The sequence below is a fragment of the Thermobia domestica genome, chromosome 2, assembly GCF_964235325.1.
Source record: "Thermobia domestica chromosome 2, izTheDome1.hap1.1, whole genome shotgun sequence".
Lineage (NCBI taxonomy): Eukaryota > Metazoa > Arthropoda > Insecta > Zygentoma > Lepismatidae > Thermobia > Thermobia domestica.
In genome coordinates this window covers 291,764,443-291,782,970 of record NC_137455.1, presented here as the reverse complement: position 1 = coordinate 291,782,970, position 18,528 = coordinate 291,764,443, and the positions used below count along the sequence as shown (strand labels likewise).

Below are 18,528 nucleotides of genomic sequence, written 5' to 3'. Positions count from 1 at the left end.
TTATTTCCCTCCTGTTGGCTACATCGGGACAAACGTACCAGTGTATGAAAGTCTGGTCTCTGCCCTACACAACACATTATAGGAAGTTTCAATAGGATAATTGGGGGAAGTACGGTTGAGGTTTACAGTAGACCTTGTTCTCTAAGTGGGAAGATGTTTTTTTTTTTTTTTTTTTTTAGGTAGAATGAGATATTTTTTAATGACATGTTTATTTCATTAGATATCGTCACGATATTTGCAGGAAACGTTAAAGTGATACCAAAGTTTATTTTAAGAGAGTTTTTGTGTCTAGTAGCAGTGTTGCCAGCTACAGAAAAAGTTAATTCCCGACTTTAGGGGGAAATTTTGGAAAAAATCCCTTTTTGGTCTATTATTTCTCTCTTGTTGGTTACATTCGAACAAACGTACCACTGTCTGAAAGCCTCGTCCTTAACCTACACAACGCACCATAAAAGTTTCAGTAGGTTAATTACGGGAAGTACAGTTGAGGTTTATAATAAACCATGTTCTGTAGGGGGTAAGAAAATGGTGAATTTCTGAGGCAGAATGAGATATATATTTTTAAAATTTCGTGTTTACTTCGTTAGATGTCGCCATGATACTTGTAGGACATATTCTTGGGGTACCAAGGTTTATCTTCAGTTAGTTTGTGTCTATCTGGTGGCAGTGTTTTCAGCCGAAAAATTAATTCCCGATTTTAGGTGAAAAATTCGGAAAATTCCCCTTTCCCCTCTATTATTTCCCTCTTGCTGGCTATGAAACAAACATACCACTATCTGAAGGTATCCTCTTTGGCCTACACAATGCGTCATAAAAAGATTCAATAGGATAGTTAGGTTCATAAATAATAGTTCTCAGAAAAAACAGACATTTGAAAAAAAACATGAAAAAGAACGATGTGTTTTATTGAAAAAACCACAGAGAAAACGGGTTTTTTAGAACACTATTTACCACTAATAAAAAACAGTCAGCTGTTTCACTTGTTTCTTCGTATGTTTTTTTAAAGCTGGATGAAATGGCTTTATTTCCAACTGAGATAGAAATGTTCGAGAAAATAAAGAAAAAATATAATTTCAAATATTCACAGCTTTTCAGTTTTGTATATTTTTGATAAAAATATTTTCTAATTATCCAGAGTGATCTATATTTTCATCATTCTTAATTAAGTACTGAATTCTTACGTAGTCAAATGAATCTGAGCTACAATTTGTCCTTTTGTTTAAGGTCCCTTTTCAATTGCCCCTATGAAACATTTATAAAATTTAAAACTCCAATGAGACAATACATTTTCTCGCTGAAAGCAACTAGCAGTGTTACAGTGTACATTACGTGAAGGAGTCTGGTTTACCACATGAAAATAGAAGTTTGATTATTTTTTTACGGCTTAATAATGTATTTCATCTCACCTTTCATTTCACCACGCAACATTTTAGAACTGTTATAACAACATAACAACTGGTATTTATTAAATTTAAGATTTACAAATAGAATGATATTTTCTCATTTAATATTGAAGCCGGAAGTGGTATTAGGTTTCTACTACTTCCGGTTTTAGTAGTAGATTAAAACAGATATTATATATTAATTCTTGGAAGCTTGGAACACTTGATTGATTGCAGAATACCGTTTCGCTATTTTTTTATAGCGTTCAACGTTAAAACCGGAAATGGTTGATTTCTGCAACTTCCGGTGGATTTGTACTAGTTCCTGTAAATAGATCTGAATCAACAAAGTCGATTTCTAAGTTTTGATCTTTTATATCCTGTCCAAAACTGAAGTAGTTCATGAGATTCTGTCTCTTCCGGACAAACATATGGACAGACAGATAAATATATAAAGGATTTTTTGGTAAAAAAAAAAAAAAAACTTCTGAAAAATAATTTGACAATGATTTTACGTATCTGAGAACTTTACAAACTCAACAGAAAAGCACAACGACAAAACGTAGATCACTTTAAAAAATGAAATTTTGAGTTTTACGTCCCACGGTTATGCCGGTTAGGCTAAAGGAGACGGTGATAATGAGTAATGAATGAAATGTTGGAATGAAGAAAATGGGAGGAAACGGGAGAACCCCGAGAAAACCCACGCACACGGTGTTTGTCCACCACAAAGTTCACTTGGCGGGAGCAGGGTTTGAACCCGAGACCCCTAGTACCAGAGGTGAACGCTCTACCACTGAGCCACCGCGGAATTTAATAACATCTTATGTATGTTTACATATTTAATTTCTCTTTCTTTTTTGCAAGCATTTAAGAAATGAGTGAATGAATGAAATGAAAAGAAATTCTTGAACTACATTTCCGAAATGTCAGAATGAAGGTAAGTATGCGAAGCTACAAACAAATGTTGAACTTGTAATTCAAATAATGTAACGGAACTCCAACAATGTACCTTACATGAAATGACACTGACAAGCTTAGTATGGTTTCTCTGTCTAAAATCAATAAGCAGAGAGTAGTCAATTGGCAAGTCGTGTAGGATAGGTTTAAGGTGGAAGCATTAACGGGGGTTCAGTAAATCCGGACCTCAGAACTTCGCGTATATTGTGGAGTTTCCTTTTGAATGCATGGTTATTACACGTGTCTTCAGCAAGGGATATTAGGATTTGATTTCCGGTAGAAGCCCGTATAATTTACATTCTACGTTAAACAATAGACCAATCTTGAAAATAAATGTTCGAATAAATTACTCATGTGGTTTTCAAATGATCGAAATCGAATGCATACTTAAGCTTCAACGTAACTTATCACGCAAATATTATCATGTCCCTATTTAATAAGTTAATAAATATTATGAACATACGAGAAATGAAGCTAGTTATTTTTTACCATTACTGTTTTATGTATCAGTTTTAATTACATTGTTAAAAGTAGCAGATGAACTTACACTCTCTATACAGTGCATCATTCACATAAGCATGAATCTTCTTGTTATTCCTCACATGTCCCTTTACAGACACAATTGAGTCGTCTCGATAAAAATCGGCAAGGGGTATCATAAAAGGGAGATTTTTTTCGATTATTTTTTCAATATCTCGCACTGTTTGGAAGATTTGAGCCTACTTCCGGTTGGAGTTTCTAATTCATGTATGATCAGTGTTTTCTTTCATCTAGCATGCAATATGTAATAAGCAAATACATTACATACACATTAATTATAACGTCAGTGGTATACGGTGTTCATTGAGCAAAACACTCCAAATAATAAAGATTCATTTTAGAATGGAGAAAAGATTATCCTTAGTTTTTCATTATCCATGAAACAAACGACTGAGAGGTATGCAACCCCTATATACAAACATGTGGTGTTAGAATATATAGCTCGTAGGATAAGATGCTTTTAAAATTTCAACACTTCCAGTGTACCCCTAAAAACGTAATAAAGAAATAACGGCCATGTTTTTTTTAATATTCAATTAGAACTAGACAATCTACACAAAATTTGGACTCGACCAGTGAAAACGACACGCTTCTAGCACTTGTGGTTTTCGATATCTCATTGACGAAAGGATTGGAGACAAACATATGAATGTTTCTTTGGAGAAAAACGTATAAACCTAGCGTTTAAATCAGGGGCGGATCCAGGGGGGGGGCGATCGAGGCGATCGCCCCCCCAGAAGACGGAACTTTCTTATTTTATATATATAAATAAAACCCATCCCAAAGTTTGGAGCCCTTAAAACTAGCAATATGACAACCCATCGCCCCCCAGAAGTCGGTCCTGGATCCGCCCCTGGTTTAAATATATATAGACTAACTGAACCTGCGCTCTCTACACAGCGCATCATTCGCACATGAGCATAAATCTCCTTCTCATTCCTTACAACATCTATACATGTTCCTTTACAGACACAAGTGAAAGACGTATTCATTAAAAAAAAGCCAAGGGGTATCATAAAGGGGAGACTTTTTCGATTATTTTTGCTCAATATCTCGCACCGTTTGCAGCAAGATTTGAGCCTACTTCCGGTTGGAGTTTCTAATTCATGTATTACCAGTGTTTTCTTTCTTCTTGCATGCAGTATGTAATAAGAAAATACATTACATATACAATTAATTATAATGTCAATTATATATGGTGTTCATTGGGCAAAACACTCAAAATATAAAGATTTATTTTAGACTTGAGAAATGGTTATCCTTCCTTTTCCATTATTATTTGCCATGAAACGAACGCCTGAGACATATACAACCCCAATATACAACAATGTGATGTTGGAATGTATAACGTATAGGATATGATGCTTTGTTTTTTAAAATTTCAACGCTTCCAATGTACCCGTAAAAATATAATAAAGAAATAATGGCATTTTTTAAATATTCAATTAGAACTGGACAATCTACATGAAATTTGCAATCGATCAGTGAAAACGTCATCTTTCTAGAGCCTGTAATTTCCGAGATCTCATTGTCGAAAGGATTGGCCAGAAACATATAAATGTAGTTTAAAAGAGCTCCAAAGATGGCAGCACAATTCGTTTGTATTTATTTCGGAGAAGACTTATTAAAGGCAAAGGCCTTTGAACAATAATTTAAAAGGGTAAACTTTGTGAAAAATATTTCTTTAAGTAATTTATTTAAAGTACACTCTTTTAAAAATATTTGTCTTTGTTATCACCGTGAAATCACAAATAACCGTAAATCAAAGGTTTGAAAGCTAAGGTTATAGGTTAGAGCTCGGTCACACTACCATGTTCATCGCACGCCACGCATTTAATATCTTTCCATAGCTCGTAATAATATTATCAGCTACTATGCTACAGTTGCAGATGTAGACTACCAGACATAATAAAACAATAGTAATACCCAACTAGCCACCTGCACATCTATCTATATTCTTTATACCATCTTATTCATGGAGTCAGGGGCTTCGGCCCGATACTCTTCACAAAACTTCACCATTACCGTGACCGTGACCGTGACACTACCATGAACTGGCCACCTGGAGCTCTAACGAGGTTAAAAAATAGGGTATCCGTAGCTGGCGGAGAAAAATAAGCGAGTCATTTAGGCATTCCATCCCCATTGGTTGAATTTAGTCGCGATCTTCGTATATACGGTTGGATTACTTACCTCTTAGAGGTGAAGGAAACAACCGTCGAATTATTTTTAAACCTCCACGGAGGTTGGCACACCAAATTGATATTATCTGTTGACGACCTTGCTATTTCTCTTGGCTAAACGATTTTTAAGTTACTCTCCTTTTCGGAGGGTAGCTTATATTTGTGACATATCATTTTCACTCATCATCTCTGCTCCTATGATGGCGACGTCCAACCCAGTCATCTCTAAAAAGAAGACTAAGATACCCACGAAGAAAGTCATCAGATCTCAATACCGGCCTGAGGACTTTCTTGTCCCGCTGGGGCGGCCCACCACCTCCGGTGCTACTGCCGAGCCACGACCATCTTCAACTAACCTGTCAGCGCCTGACGTTCCATCCCTTGCTCCACCGCAGGACGACAATGCTATGGACTTTACCCTGGTTACTACACCCAAGCGACGTCGCTCGTCCTTAAAGTCCACACTGAGCCAACAACATTCATCAGACTTCCCTGCTTTACCAATGAGCAACAGATTTGAACCTCTCTCTACTCTCACAGCTGACGGGTCTCCTGTGATAGAGCCAAGACCCAAACCCACCAAAGAGGTTAAACCACCACCTATTTACATTTACGGCATCCAAAATACTTACAACTTTACCAAGAGCCTTTGCAAGACTCTCAGAGAATCGCCTCAGGTTCGGCATAACAAAGAACGTATCGTGATTCAGGTATCTTCTAGGGACGATTTCACAACTATAAAAAACTACTGCGAACAGACGAAAACTGAATACGCTACTGGCATCGCCAAAAGTGACCGACCCGTAAAGGTTGTCGTCCGCAAATTACCCATCGATAGCGACGTCGCTAATCTTCAGTCTGCACTATTCACTTTAGGCTTTAAGCCACTCACGACTCATCAAATGTCTCGTCGGGGCCCCACTGGTGGAGATAGAGTCCTCATGCCACTTTTTCTCATCTCCCTCGAGAAAACTCCAAATATACAGGAGATCTACAACATATCAGGATTGCTTCATTATAAAGTTATATTTGAGCCGTATCGGCCGCCGAGTGTTCTGCAGTGTTACCGCTGCCAACGTCTTGGTCATTCACAAGACACTTGCAAAGCTCAACCTGTGTGTGTCAAGTGTGGGCAAAGTCATTTTACGAAAGCCAGCGCCAAACCAGATGCATCCACGCCAGCAACCTGTGCAAACTGCGGTGGGGACCATCCAGCCAATTATCACGGTTGTCCCGTCTTTCGCTCCTACTCAGTTGCTCTCAAGAAATCAACTCCTTCTGGCCGCAGCTCCGGTCCTACTGTATCAACTTCACTGGACAATAAGGCACCTCGCAGCGACCGTCCTCCACCACCAAATCAGGATGCTCCCTCTACGTCCAGCACACCAGATAGTGCGTCTACACCATCCGTTAATGACTTTAATCTACATTCACTCCTCACTTACATCAAAACCTTCAACTTTGGCCGCATTATCTCTCATCTCAAGAAAGGATTTACTAGACTTCGGGAAGCCACGGATCTTGCGTCCAAGGCTGCTGTCGTCATAGAGACATTTGCTGACATGATTGCTGATGGCTGCTTCTAACCAACCAGTCATTCATCACACTATAACTGTTGTAACCTGGAATGCAGATGGTCTTACCGACCAGAAGCGTCTCCTAATTCGTCACCTGGTCCAACTCACCATCCTAAAGCAGGCGGAGAACCGGATGTGCTGGACATAGTTCTAAGCAAAGATACCATCTTAGCTACATGTCCTTACGTGATCTCAGCACTGAACTCAGATCATGATCCGGTTCTTTTCAAAATTTCGCATCGTCATATCTCCCGTCCTGCACCAGCTCATATCTCTCGAACTACGAACTGGGATGTCTATAAGCAGGAATTAAACTCTTTGCTCGACATAGCCGCTCGTCCAAATTCTCCTGCGGAAATTGATCAGGCGGTCGCCCATCTCACACTTGCTCTACGTACGGCTGACTCCCTCAGCACATCAATAATTCCTGACTCGCAGTCCGATCCACACTGTGACTCTCCATTACTTCGTATTTATATCCATCTCAAACGCTGGGCTCGAAGTAGTTGGCAGCGCACCAGACATCTACTCTACAAAACGCTATGGAACACCTTAAGCCGCAAAATCAAGACCATCACTAGACGACAAACCGAGCAGTACTGGGAGACACTTTTTCGTGGGGTCACACTTAATGACACTAAAATTTGGCAATATTCCCGCCTTTTCCAGCGCCGAGAGACTTCTCGTCAAACTCAAATACTGCAAGGTCCGCATGGGGTCATACATGACGACCAAGGGCAAGCAGACCTATTTGCTACATCTCGAGAGCGCCAGTTTACACCTAATGCGACTCCTGTCGTTCCTCACATTCGGCAAGACGTTCGGGTCACTATGCGCATGCTCCATTTTCAACCAATACTTCCCCTGCCTGAGATCGTAACACCAAGGGAAGTTGAGCGTCAAATTTGTCTCTTGCCCAACAACAAAGCGCCTGGAGTTGATCAGATCCGCCCGGAACTACTGAAACATGGGACACGGAAGCTACTCCTCTATCTTGCTGCTTTATTTACAGGCATCCTTCAGGTTTGCTACTTTCCCCGTGCTTGGAAAGAAGCGAAAGTCATTCTTCTCCCTAAACCAGGTAAAAATCCGACTCTTCCAGAAAACTATAGACCAATTAGCCTGTTGTCTCATGTGAGCAAACTCTTCGAACGAGTGCTTCTCGCCCGACTTCACGAGCACGTTACCACTTTAGATATACTCCCCCATCATCAATTTGGTTTTCGTGCTAACCACAGCACAACAAGCCAATTAGTGAGGGTAGTCGACCACCTGACTACCTCTTTTAATTGACGACAATATATTGTGGGTGTATACCTTGATATCTCGAAGGCGTTTGATAAAGTGTGTTTACCAGGTCTCATTTATAAACTTCGCTTACAAGGCTTCTCTTTACCTTATGTCAAACTCATCACTTTATACCTCTTTCATCGCTTCATGTGGGACAGGCCAAGTCTGCTCCCAAACCAATTCAAGCTGGTGTGCCTCAAGGCGCGGTTCTTTCGCCTCTGCTTTACACCTTATACACCGCAGACTTACCCATTGTGCCACACTGTTTTCCTGCAACATACGCCGATGACACTGCTTTCTTCACGAACAGCAGCAATTTTCGTCTTTCCTACCACTACATGCAGCGCCAACTAGTGTCTTTCAACGTTGGGCTACCATCTGGCGCCTAAAAATCAACGCGGATAAGAGCGTTGCAGTCTGTTATAGCAAAAGACGTAGCAGAGCCATCCATCGTTTATACTATGACAACATTGAAGTTCCGCACCGTCTGCATGCTAAATACTTGGGAGTTATATTAGATCGAGGCCTTACTTTTGGTCTTCATATCAGGGACATTAAACACCGAGCCCTTCGAAAATTTTCTGCCCTCTATACTATTCTGCGTTGCAGTGCCTTAAGTCATGAAACAAGACTCCACTTCTTTAAAATGGTAATTTTGTCCACAATCACCTACGCATGTCCAGCATGGCAACATGCGGCACTCAGTCACTTGCGCACGGTCGAGAGTGTGCAAACCAGGGCAGCTCGTATCATAACAGGCCAGGACCGATATACGCGTAATCGTCAACTTTTAGAAGACTTAAACATATATTCTATCCGGGACGTGTTACATCAACACCATACCCGTTTTGGGCCAACCTCCCCCGCCACGTCAACCCCGCTATAGCAGCCATTGGCACAGCGCATACACACCGACGAACTTACAGGACGCCACGGTTGTAGCACTCTCCCCCTCACTGCGACAGTTGCAGCTGAAGGTCACATGACGTCGTCGTATCTCATATTTTAACTCACCCCCCACCGGTCTAATCATTTTCTTTTCTATAGCTGTCATCGAGTCAGGGACTTTTGTCCGATACTCGACACAAAACCACACTTTCAAGCTAAGCTAAGCTAAGCTACACTACCATCAGGTCGAGCCTAAGCTACACTGCACCTACTCTCACAACAGTTGCATCTATTGAAACACTATCACATACTCTGACTGACATAGTCTCTCACGCTACGGATTACGCAGTTTCTAAATGTACCAACAAATTATCTAGACCTCGTTTACCAGCACGCGCCCTCGATCTTCTCCGGCACTCACACGAGTATTTAACAGAATTTCGTCGCACACATGACCGCCGATTTCTTCTTCTCCATCGTCAATTCCAACTAACGGTACAGAGATACATAGTAGCCTGCAAACGACTAGACTGGCGTGCCTCGTGTAATGCTTTGCGCCAAGAAACAAATCCTACTAAATTCTGGAATACCTTTAAACGTCTAACATTTCAGAAACAGGGCCCACAATACCCCATCATATGTGCTCTGTACCGACAGGACAAGTGAACAAAGGGGTAGTGTGTGGAGTGAAGACCAAGTACCAACGACGGATGCAGAAAAGGCAACTGCTTTCGCTACATATCTTGAGGGAGTCTTCACTCCACACACTACCCCTTTGTTCACTTGTCCTATAGATACCCATATCTCACACGCTGGTTCTCTAGTGCAGCCATCATTTCAACCTGATTTCAACTACCACCTTGATCCCACAAATCAGCTCACTGCTCCAATAACATCAGATGATATTACAGCTGTTCTTAAATGCCGTCGCAACACAGCTCCGGGGAAGACTCAATTACATATCGTCAACTGCTTAAGGCACCTATGGCGTTTCTAGTCTTACTTGCTTCTTTGTATACAACTATTTTATCTACAGGCTATTTTCCAACTACATGGAAACTTGCTAAAATTGTGGTCTTTCTAAAATCTCGCAAAGATCCAACTGCTGTGTCATCCTACAGACCCATTAGCCTTACTACCGTGTTTAGCAAGACACTAGAACGCCTTCTGGTAAAACGGCTACATCACTATCTACAAATCACGAACAAACTACCAACTATTCAAGCTGGATTCCGTCCACTCTATAAAACTGCTGACCAATTACTCAAATTTTCTACACTACTTGTCAACCATTTTAATAAGCGTTTACCATCTGTTTTGATTTCCTTTGATATTGAAAGAGCGTTTGATACTGTTTGGCATGAGGGGTTAATTTACAAACTCAAACGTCTGCTTCCTCACAGCTATGTCCGATTAATAGCCAATTTTCTGCATCAGCGCCAGGCTTTCGTTCAGATCAACAGGGCAAAATCACACATCTTTCAACTCCGCGCCGGTGTGTCCCAAGGATCTGTTTTATCTCCTCTATTATATATTCTTTATGTAGCCGACATGCCCCAAACCTCAGCCCCCACTATATGCCTTACAATTTGCTGATGATACCGCTTATGTCGCATTGGTATCTTCTGTGGATCGCATTAATCAACTCCTACAATCAGCTTTGGACAAACTAGTTACATGATGCCTGAAATGGAAGCTCAAGCTGAATTCAACTAAGACTCAAATGACTCTCTTTGGGCTCAAACGCAATAAATACTGTAACAATCGCAATCCGGAACGTCTACATTTAACTCTTTTTGACTCTCCAATCCCAATGCAAAACAGTCTCAAATATCTGGGAGTAATATTCGACAAACATCTTACTTGGAAGCCTCATCTGAAACAATTGGAAGCTAATATCCGGCGCCGTTTGAACCTTTTACAAAATCTTAAAGGCACCACGTGGGGTCTTAATACAAAACTTCTACTGCTAACCTATAAAGTCTTTGTACGCCCAGCACTCACGTATGGACATCTTGCCTGGTTATCAGCAGCACCAACTTACTATGAGCGTCTGAAAGTTCTTGAAAGACATGCCTTACGTCTTGCCTACTCTCTCGCTTTCGATACTCCCACTGCTGAAATATATCGTCGTGCGCAATTTCCAACCATTTTGCCACACCTCTACCACCTACGCCAACGCTACATAGCGACACGAGTCCACTTGGCACATCCCATCGTCCATGAGCTGTTAGACCAAGTTCCTGCTGTACCACGCTATGCCTACCCACCACTGGATCATCTCTTAGCAATATACGAATGCACCGAAGCCATAGATCAGTATAATCCTGACCGCCGTATCTACCACCGAAATCCACATATATATTGCCCATAACCTCCGTACATGTACTCAAGAAACATTTTAACACAATAGCCAACTCTGACACATCCTCGTCAACTCAATTTTGCTATTAGTTCCTTACTTCCATCCAAATTATTATATAGCCTGAAATCATTCTCCATGTCTTATAAATCAAAACAGTTGAAAATAGCTCTGGCCACAGAGAAGGTGTTGCCTTCTACGGCCCGCCCATCCATTGGATGGGAATGAAACTCTTGTTAAAAAAAATAAAAAATCACACTAAATTGGTACTGTAGCATTTTAATAGATAGATGTATGTTAATGGATGGTAACTGAATTATTTTTATAGAATTGATTGAGAAATTGAAATTAGAGAGACAGACTGAACAGTGTTGTCAACATCAATTGTTTTGCACCTCTTGAATAGTTTAATTCTCTGTGCTTAGTAAAGTATCTCTATTTTATAGTGGGCGTGGGAGACCCGGGTTCGATTCCCGGCGGGAGCTCATGTGGTTCGGATTCCACGTTAATCAGTAGGTCCACGTCTCATATAGCCTCGCTGCTGAAAGGGACGCTAAACTAAAATCAACTCAACTCAACTCTATTTTATAGTGCAATATTTATAATATGTGCCATTTCTTTACCAGTTGGTTAAGGCAATGAACTAATGCTTATACTGACTTCCGGGTAGTGATCCACCTTAAGTTCAATAATTTTGTACATGCTGTATAATACATACAAATCATGCAATGGCAAATTCGTTATTTTTCCTGCAATATTTGTGCCTCAATTAAGATTCAACGAGCGCCTTCAAAATGAAAAATCAAAATCTGGGAATGTGGTGTGATTTTACGGGAAAGGAGGATGAAGTTGGTTTTGCCACCATTGACGATATGACTTCCTCCTTGTCGATCTCTGAAGCCACAACTGGTTACATTGCAAAAATTAATAATAATAATAATAATAATAATAATAATAATAATAATAATAATAATAATAATAATAATAATAATAATAATAATAATAAAAGCTGAATATGGATACAGGAATTCATTGGCACAAATATTAGATACAAGCACAAATTAGTAAAAATGAAAAGAAAATATAAAAATAAACCTTTGAAACCTTTGACAAATACTGTTTTACTTACCAAAGGGTTTAACAGCTTAAGTGAAAGAGGATCTACTTTAGTTACAGGAATTGACCATGTATTCCTCCTCTTAAGTACAACAACGTCTCCTGTCTTCGTGGAAAATACCACAACCGAGGATGCATCCGCTGGAATTGAAGGGGTTTCCGAGTTTTCGCTCGTTTCGTTTGTCTTCCTCATCTGAAACAAAATGATCAAGTACTCGAGCATTGCCAATACAACGAACAATATGCAAGACACAACCCATACTTCGTTGGCCAGTATGTCAATCGAAGAAGGAGACTCTAACCTGGAATATTCAAAGAACAAGAATAAGGGATCAGATCATTTTCTACAAACAAAATGTATCAAATCAAGATTTAAAATCCCGACATGCATCATATGATATATTACAATGCTGACAGAGAAATTTGAATTTCATCAAAAGAGTTAAAAATGCAGTTTTGCAGAGTAAAAGAGTATTCATTAAAAAGTAGGTGTGTTACATTTCGAACTATCGTAGTTAATACCGTTTCCAGTACGTGTGTGTCTGGAGGGAAGAGTGTATTATGTGTGTATACATTTTCATTGCTCCTTTCGCGAAGTTCAAATACAATAATACATCTAACGTTGTTTAAAGGAAAATGGATAGTAATAGAGAATGGAAATATCTACAACTTATAGATACAGTACATCGAAAATTATTAAAGAATGTTGTATGTATACCTAATATTTTGAAATCAAAGTATTTTAAATATAAGAACAACTAATGGACACTTCTTTCTGTTGTAGTTGCATAACTCTTAATATAGGAGGAATGAGAAGAGCAATTTTTGATTTTTGATACACAGTACTCTAACTCAAATTTCCTCTTGGAATTGCTTGAAGCTTTAGATTTTAAATTTCATGTGATTTGTCAGCGGTATGGTCACTATTTCTCTGTAAGGACTTTTCTTAAATTAGGGTTTATGAGCATGAAATTTGTTTGAAATCTCATGTTGAGTTATTAAATTATTATTATTATTATTATTATTAAGACTTCCTTTACATGTATAGTCGCTCAAAATATAAAGCACTTGGTAGGAAATAGTTCATCCGATGGATAGAACGGATAGAAAAGTCGCAAACATGTTCTTAGGCTCTAGTAGTTGTACCTTCCAATATTTGTTATCCACTAAATATCAACGAAGAACGATCAGCAGGTCGAAAGAACCGAAAAGACCGAAAATTTAATGTTTTCACTTATCAACTTTAAATAAAGAAGAGAAGAAAGAGAGCTAAGAAAATAATTCTAAACATACCAAAATATTACTAGAATAATAAACTAAATATACTAATTTCACTTACTGCTCTGATCCGAACATAGTAACCAAAGTAAGCAAAGTTGTGATGAGCAGTACCAGCCGACCTGGAACCATATCAGGATTAACCACAAAACTTCCCCACGATACAAACACCATCAGAGCACTTGGCATGAAAGTGGTGAACAGATGAGTTCTTAGCCGTCTCTGGAATACCATTTCCACTTGAAGCAATGCGTATGTTGCTGTACAAAGAATATGTAAACATCTTATAGTTGACAAGGAGAAAATTTACAGAGAAAGGTGGAAGATCTTATGAAAAGTTAAAAAATGTTTCGAAATCACTATTTCTCGGATTTTAATCCTTATTAAAAAGCTTTGCAGAGTTTCTCAACAAATTCAAACCGCAGTGATGGATTTAGCCTGGGGCCGGGTGCCTAGGCCCCCCCAGTTGTTTTGAGTGCCAAAAATAATTTGAGCTTTATTTATATATTTTTGAAAGTTCATAGTAAAATCATGATATATCTATCATAGTCTGGGTTCTAGTTGACCCCCCCTTACAGTTTTTACTTTCTAGATCCGCCTTGGATGGTAAGCCTTATAAATAAAACTAATAATTTAAATATATATTCTTCATTAAAAACACTTATCACTCTAAAAACTCATACTTTTTAAACATTTTTACATAAAAGCATGTACCTTAATAGCATAGCAACCTCTTACCTGGTCCAAATCTTCGAATGACTGGTTTCTTCTTGAAAGAGAATGTTACGTCAAATTGTGACAATGTCATTTGCGATGAGTCCGCATCTTTTAAGTACAGGGCAGGATAAAGCCACGAAAATCGTAGAATAGATGTCGGGTAACTATCTGAAATTATGAAGAATTATCAGACCTTTGCTACAATATAACGTGTTATAATCAAATATGATATGTCCCAGCTATATATCACGCATACATTTCTGTATCGTCGATTGGCTTCAATTAGTGCGAGAATAATACATATTGCGTATTTAAAAGCATCTTAACTATTGTGATGAAGACAAAAATAAATTACTTGTTTCTCACTTTCAGGCGATAATAAACTTACTGTTCATCAATATTGAAATACTTATTACAAGGAAAGGAGTTCATTCATTCATTCAGTAAGTAACAACAATGTGGTTTTAAGATTAGAGTTGATTACACTATTATTGTCCCAAACTTGAGAAATTGTATGAAATTATAGTCTACCGCACTAATCATAAGACACGGCACTAGTAGCTACCAAAATAGCTTGGACATAAGTCCGAATTCGCCTGCATTAAATGACAGATTGCTTCAAAGTAAATAAATTGAAGATATATAAATACGTTGATGCCAGGTATGTCCACACTACAAAATTGAATACAAAAGAGAAGGAAGCTAATATCATTTGTAAGAAATAAAATAATTGCACGAAATGGGAGTTCGAAACAGGCCATAGAATCCAGCTGCCATCTTGTTTCGAACCAAGGGAAAAAATCAAGTGGTTAATGGGAGTTTTTTTAATCAATTAGTGCACAGTCGCTAGACAAGTGAAAGAGAAAGACAAATTGAAATTTTCAGCACCTAAATGAACCATTGTGGGTACATTTTAAAAAAATATACAGGGTGTTTCAAAACAACACCGACAACGTTTGGCAAGTGATTCCTGACACCAAAATGAGACAAAACGCATAGACTGATCTGCGTGCACAAATGCTTCCTTTCGGAGTAATAGGCTACCGAGAACATGAAAAAACGAACTTTAAAAGTCCATAGCTTCAATACTATGTGACCTACTGCAGTCGGATCAAGACTTCACTTAGGAATTAATATGTGCGCTATCCAAAGATGCATGTTTCAGAATCCTAAGGTACTCACGTAACAATTCTTATAAAGGGAATTTGGCCACAGGCATATAATTTGAAGTACTCACAAACTACCTCTATAAAAATTGTTGCGTGAGTAAGTTAGGATTCTGAAACATGGATGTTTGGATAGGGCACATATTAGTTCCTAAGTGAAGTCTTGACCCGACTACGTAAAAAGACAATGGCAGATGAGATAAATGAAGAACGTTGAAATATGACAGAAAATGGTAGACAGGGAAATACATAGTGTTACATTATGGTAGCCATACAACATAAAACAAAATGACGGAGACGTAAATGAAGATATGTCAACTAACATATAACTAACTAACTAACTAACTAACTCTATGGCCTATGGAACCCGGAGGTTCAATGCCGCGTTCACAAAAACTCTCCACTGACTTCTATCCTTAGCTAACTGCATCCAGTTTCTACTTTGTATTCCAATCTCTGCGAGATCCATCTTAATATTGTCCTCCCATCTGCGCCTAGGTCTTGCTAATGGTCGTTTTCCGATTGGTCTTCCAGTTAAGACTTTGAAAGCGTTTCTACTTTCTTCCATTCTAGCTACATGACCCGCCCACCTAAGCCTCCTAGACTTGACGACCCTAACAATGTTGGGTAAACCATATAAATTATGTAGTTCCTCGTTATGAAGTTTCCGCCATTCCCCATTCCCGTTCCTCTTGGGTCCGAATATTCGTCTCAGGATCTTGTTCTCAAATACTTTCAGTCTATGTTCTTCCCTCAGAGTAAGTGACCATGTTTCGCAGCCATACAAAACAACAGGCATGATTACCGTTTAGTATATTTTAAGCTTCAAATTTCTCGACAGAATTCGCGACGATAAGAGATTTTGAACCGAATAGTAACACGAATTCCCTGCTTTTAGTCGACATTTAATTTCTCCGTGAATATGATTTTCCTCTGTTAATATTGATCCTAGGTATTTGAAAGTATCCACTTTATCAAAAGTATTATTTAATATTTTAACGCATCCATAATTTGCTGTATTCCGGTCCCGACGCACTTCCATGTATTTAGTTTTCTCTGCATTTACTTCTAAACCAATGTCCCTGCAAGCGTTTAATAAGATCTCTGCATTTCTTTCTATTGTTTTCCTATCATCACCTGTTAAATTTACGTCATCAGCATAGGCCATACATAACCTGGTGAATACCGTTCAGTTCTAGACCCTGGTTGCTATCTTTGACTTTCCTTATAGCGTATTCCAGAACGAAGTTAAATAATAATGGCGACAACGCATCTCCTTGTTTCAGGCCATTTTCGACGTGAAAGCTCGTGGACAAAAATTTTCCTACCCGGACTTTACTTTGGGATTCATTTAAACATATCTTAATTAATCTAATTAGCTTTCTCGGTATTCCAAGTTCTGTAAGAACGTTGTATAATGTTTCTCTCCTAACCGAGTCATACGCCTTTCTAAAATCAATAAATAATTCATGTACCGGGATATTGTATTCCCACTTTATTTCGAGTATTTGGCGAATGGTAAATATTTGGTCGATAGTTGATCGATTCCGTCTAAATCCGCATTGATAATCTCCAATAATTTCATCTGCATATGGGGTCAGTGTTGCTAATAGAATATTTGAAAGAATTTTATAGGATCAACTAACTAACATATAATTGAAAATAATATATTTAAACTTGTTATAACGCTTTCGGTGGTCCAAAAGAGCAGACTTTTTTTTTTTTTTCATCTACTCCTAACATAATCTCTTCTGAAACAGGAGATTTGAGCTATGATGGAGGTCACAAAGTGGACGTTTGTCGATGCCAAGTCAAAAGAAATATTTTATATCTGGTATTATCTTGCATGTATGTATAGCTATCTGTAATTTCGTCAAGGGGGTAGTGAAAGATAGTTGATAGTGGTATTTTTAATCTCCAATTAAGAGCAAAACGAATATCGAGTTCAACTCTGCTAAATATTTTGTTCATAAAATCGCCGAAAATTAAGCAATTTGTAGTTGGAGAGAAGTTTAGCTTTGCAAAATTGACTCTGAGATCTAAAAAAGAAGCGAAAGGTTTGTGAAAAATACTGGAGTTCGAAGGTTTAGAAGTAACTAACAAAGGTCTGATTAAAACAAACAAACAAACAAAAAACTCATTATTTGTAGAAATACATTTTACTATGGAGGTGACTTTGGAGTGCCACATTACAATAAATCGATTTTTTAAAAATTAAAACAAATTATAATTCTTATCAAAATACTCTTACTTCAAAATTTTAATCCTTCTATGTATGCCTATACTACTCTATAATTACTAATGGCATGCTTGAGATTTTTGGGGTAGATTTCGAATATTTAAGGCTATTACTTACAACTTCCGAAGTCCATTTTACAAATTTGAATGTCCATCGGATAACTGCCGAAATCCATCTTGCATCCAATAGTAACAATTCGCCTGCATATTAAAAATACATCATTATTACTATTATTATAGCTATCCAAGTGTTCCATCATGTGTTACGTATTTCAGTAAACGCCGTAGGCTATATGTGTAACTGATACTCAAAGAAGATAACATTTCATAACTGTGGTGGTGTAACAATGTAAGAGGGAGCATTTTGAGGTGTTAAATTTACATCAGGTTCAATATTTGATTTACCTTTTAAAATTGCACTGATTTTACCCAGTTCACTGTAGCCTGAATTTTTGGTTAGCACTGTGTTGAACTTCTCTCTCATTATTTGTGTGACTTGTCCAACATTACAGTTGAGATGTTCACTAACTTTTTCCGCGATATCAACATTCTTATTCAGCTGAATGCCTTGTTTCTGGGAAGCTTTAATGTAAATGTGATCAACAAGAAATTAGTTTCAATGTAAACTATTTCATCCACTGTGGCGTCACTAGAAATAGACATAGCAGATTGATTTGAACATTTCAGATTCTAGAGCATTTAATACATTTTGGATGAATTCGAGGTGATTCGGATAATAATCTACTGCCTCAAACACGGTACCCATCGTATTATATTAGGTTTGGGTGGCAATGGCATGTCGGGGAACATACAAGTAGGCTTATCTTTCAA

At 38.4% G+C, this 18,528-nt stretch overlaps 1 protein-coding gene across 1 annotated transcript in view; it reads right to left on the bottom strand.

Moving 5' to 3' along the window:
• LOC145679458 (glycine receptor subunit alpha-4-like) overlaps window positions 1-18,528 on the bottom strand; it is a 34,533-nt gene that overhangs the window by 10,053 nt on the left and 5,952 nt on the right. The window contains exons 3-7 of the mRNA XM_081750037.1: window positions 17,816-17,898; window positions 14,315-14,461; window positions 13,638-13,836; window positions 12,308-12,600; window positions 5,422-5,665 (exon numbers count right to left, since the gene is read on the bottom strand). Coding sequence (XP_081606163.1) covers window positions 5,422-5,665; window positions 12,308-12,600; window positions 13,638-13,836; window positions 14,315-14,461; window positions 17,816-17,898 — 966 coding nt within the window. The remainder of the gene's footprint in view (window positions 1-5,421; window positions 5,666-12,307; window positions 12,601-13,637; window positions 13,837-14,314; window positions 14,462-17,815; window positions 17,899-18,528) is intronic.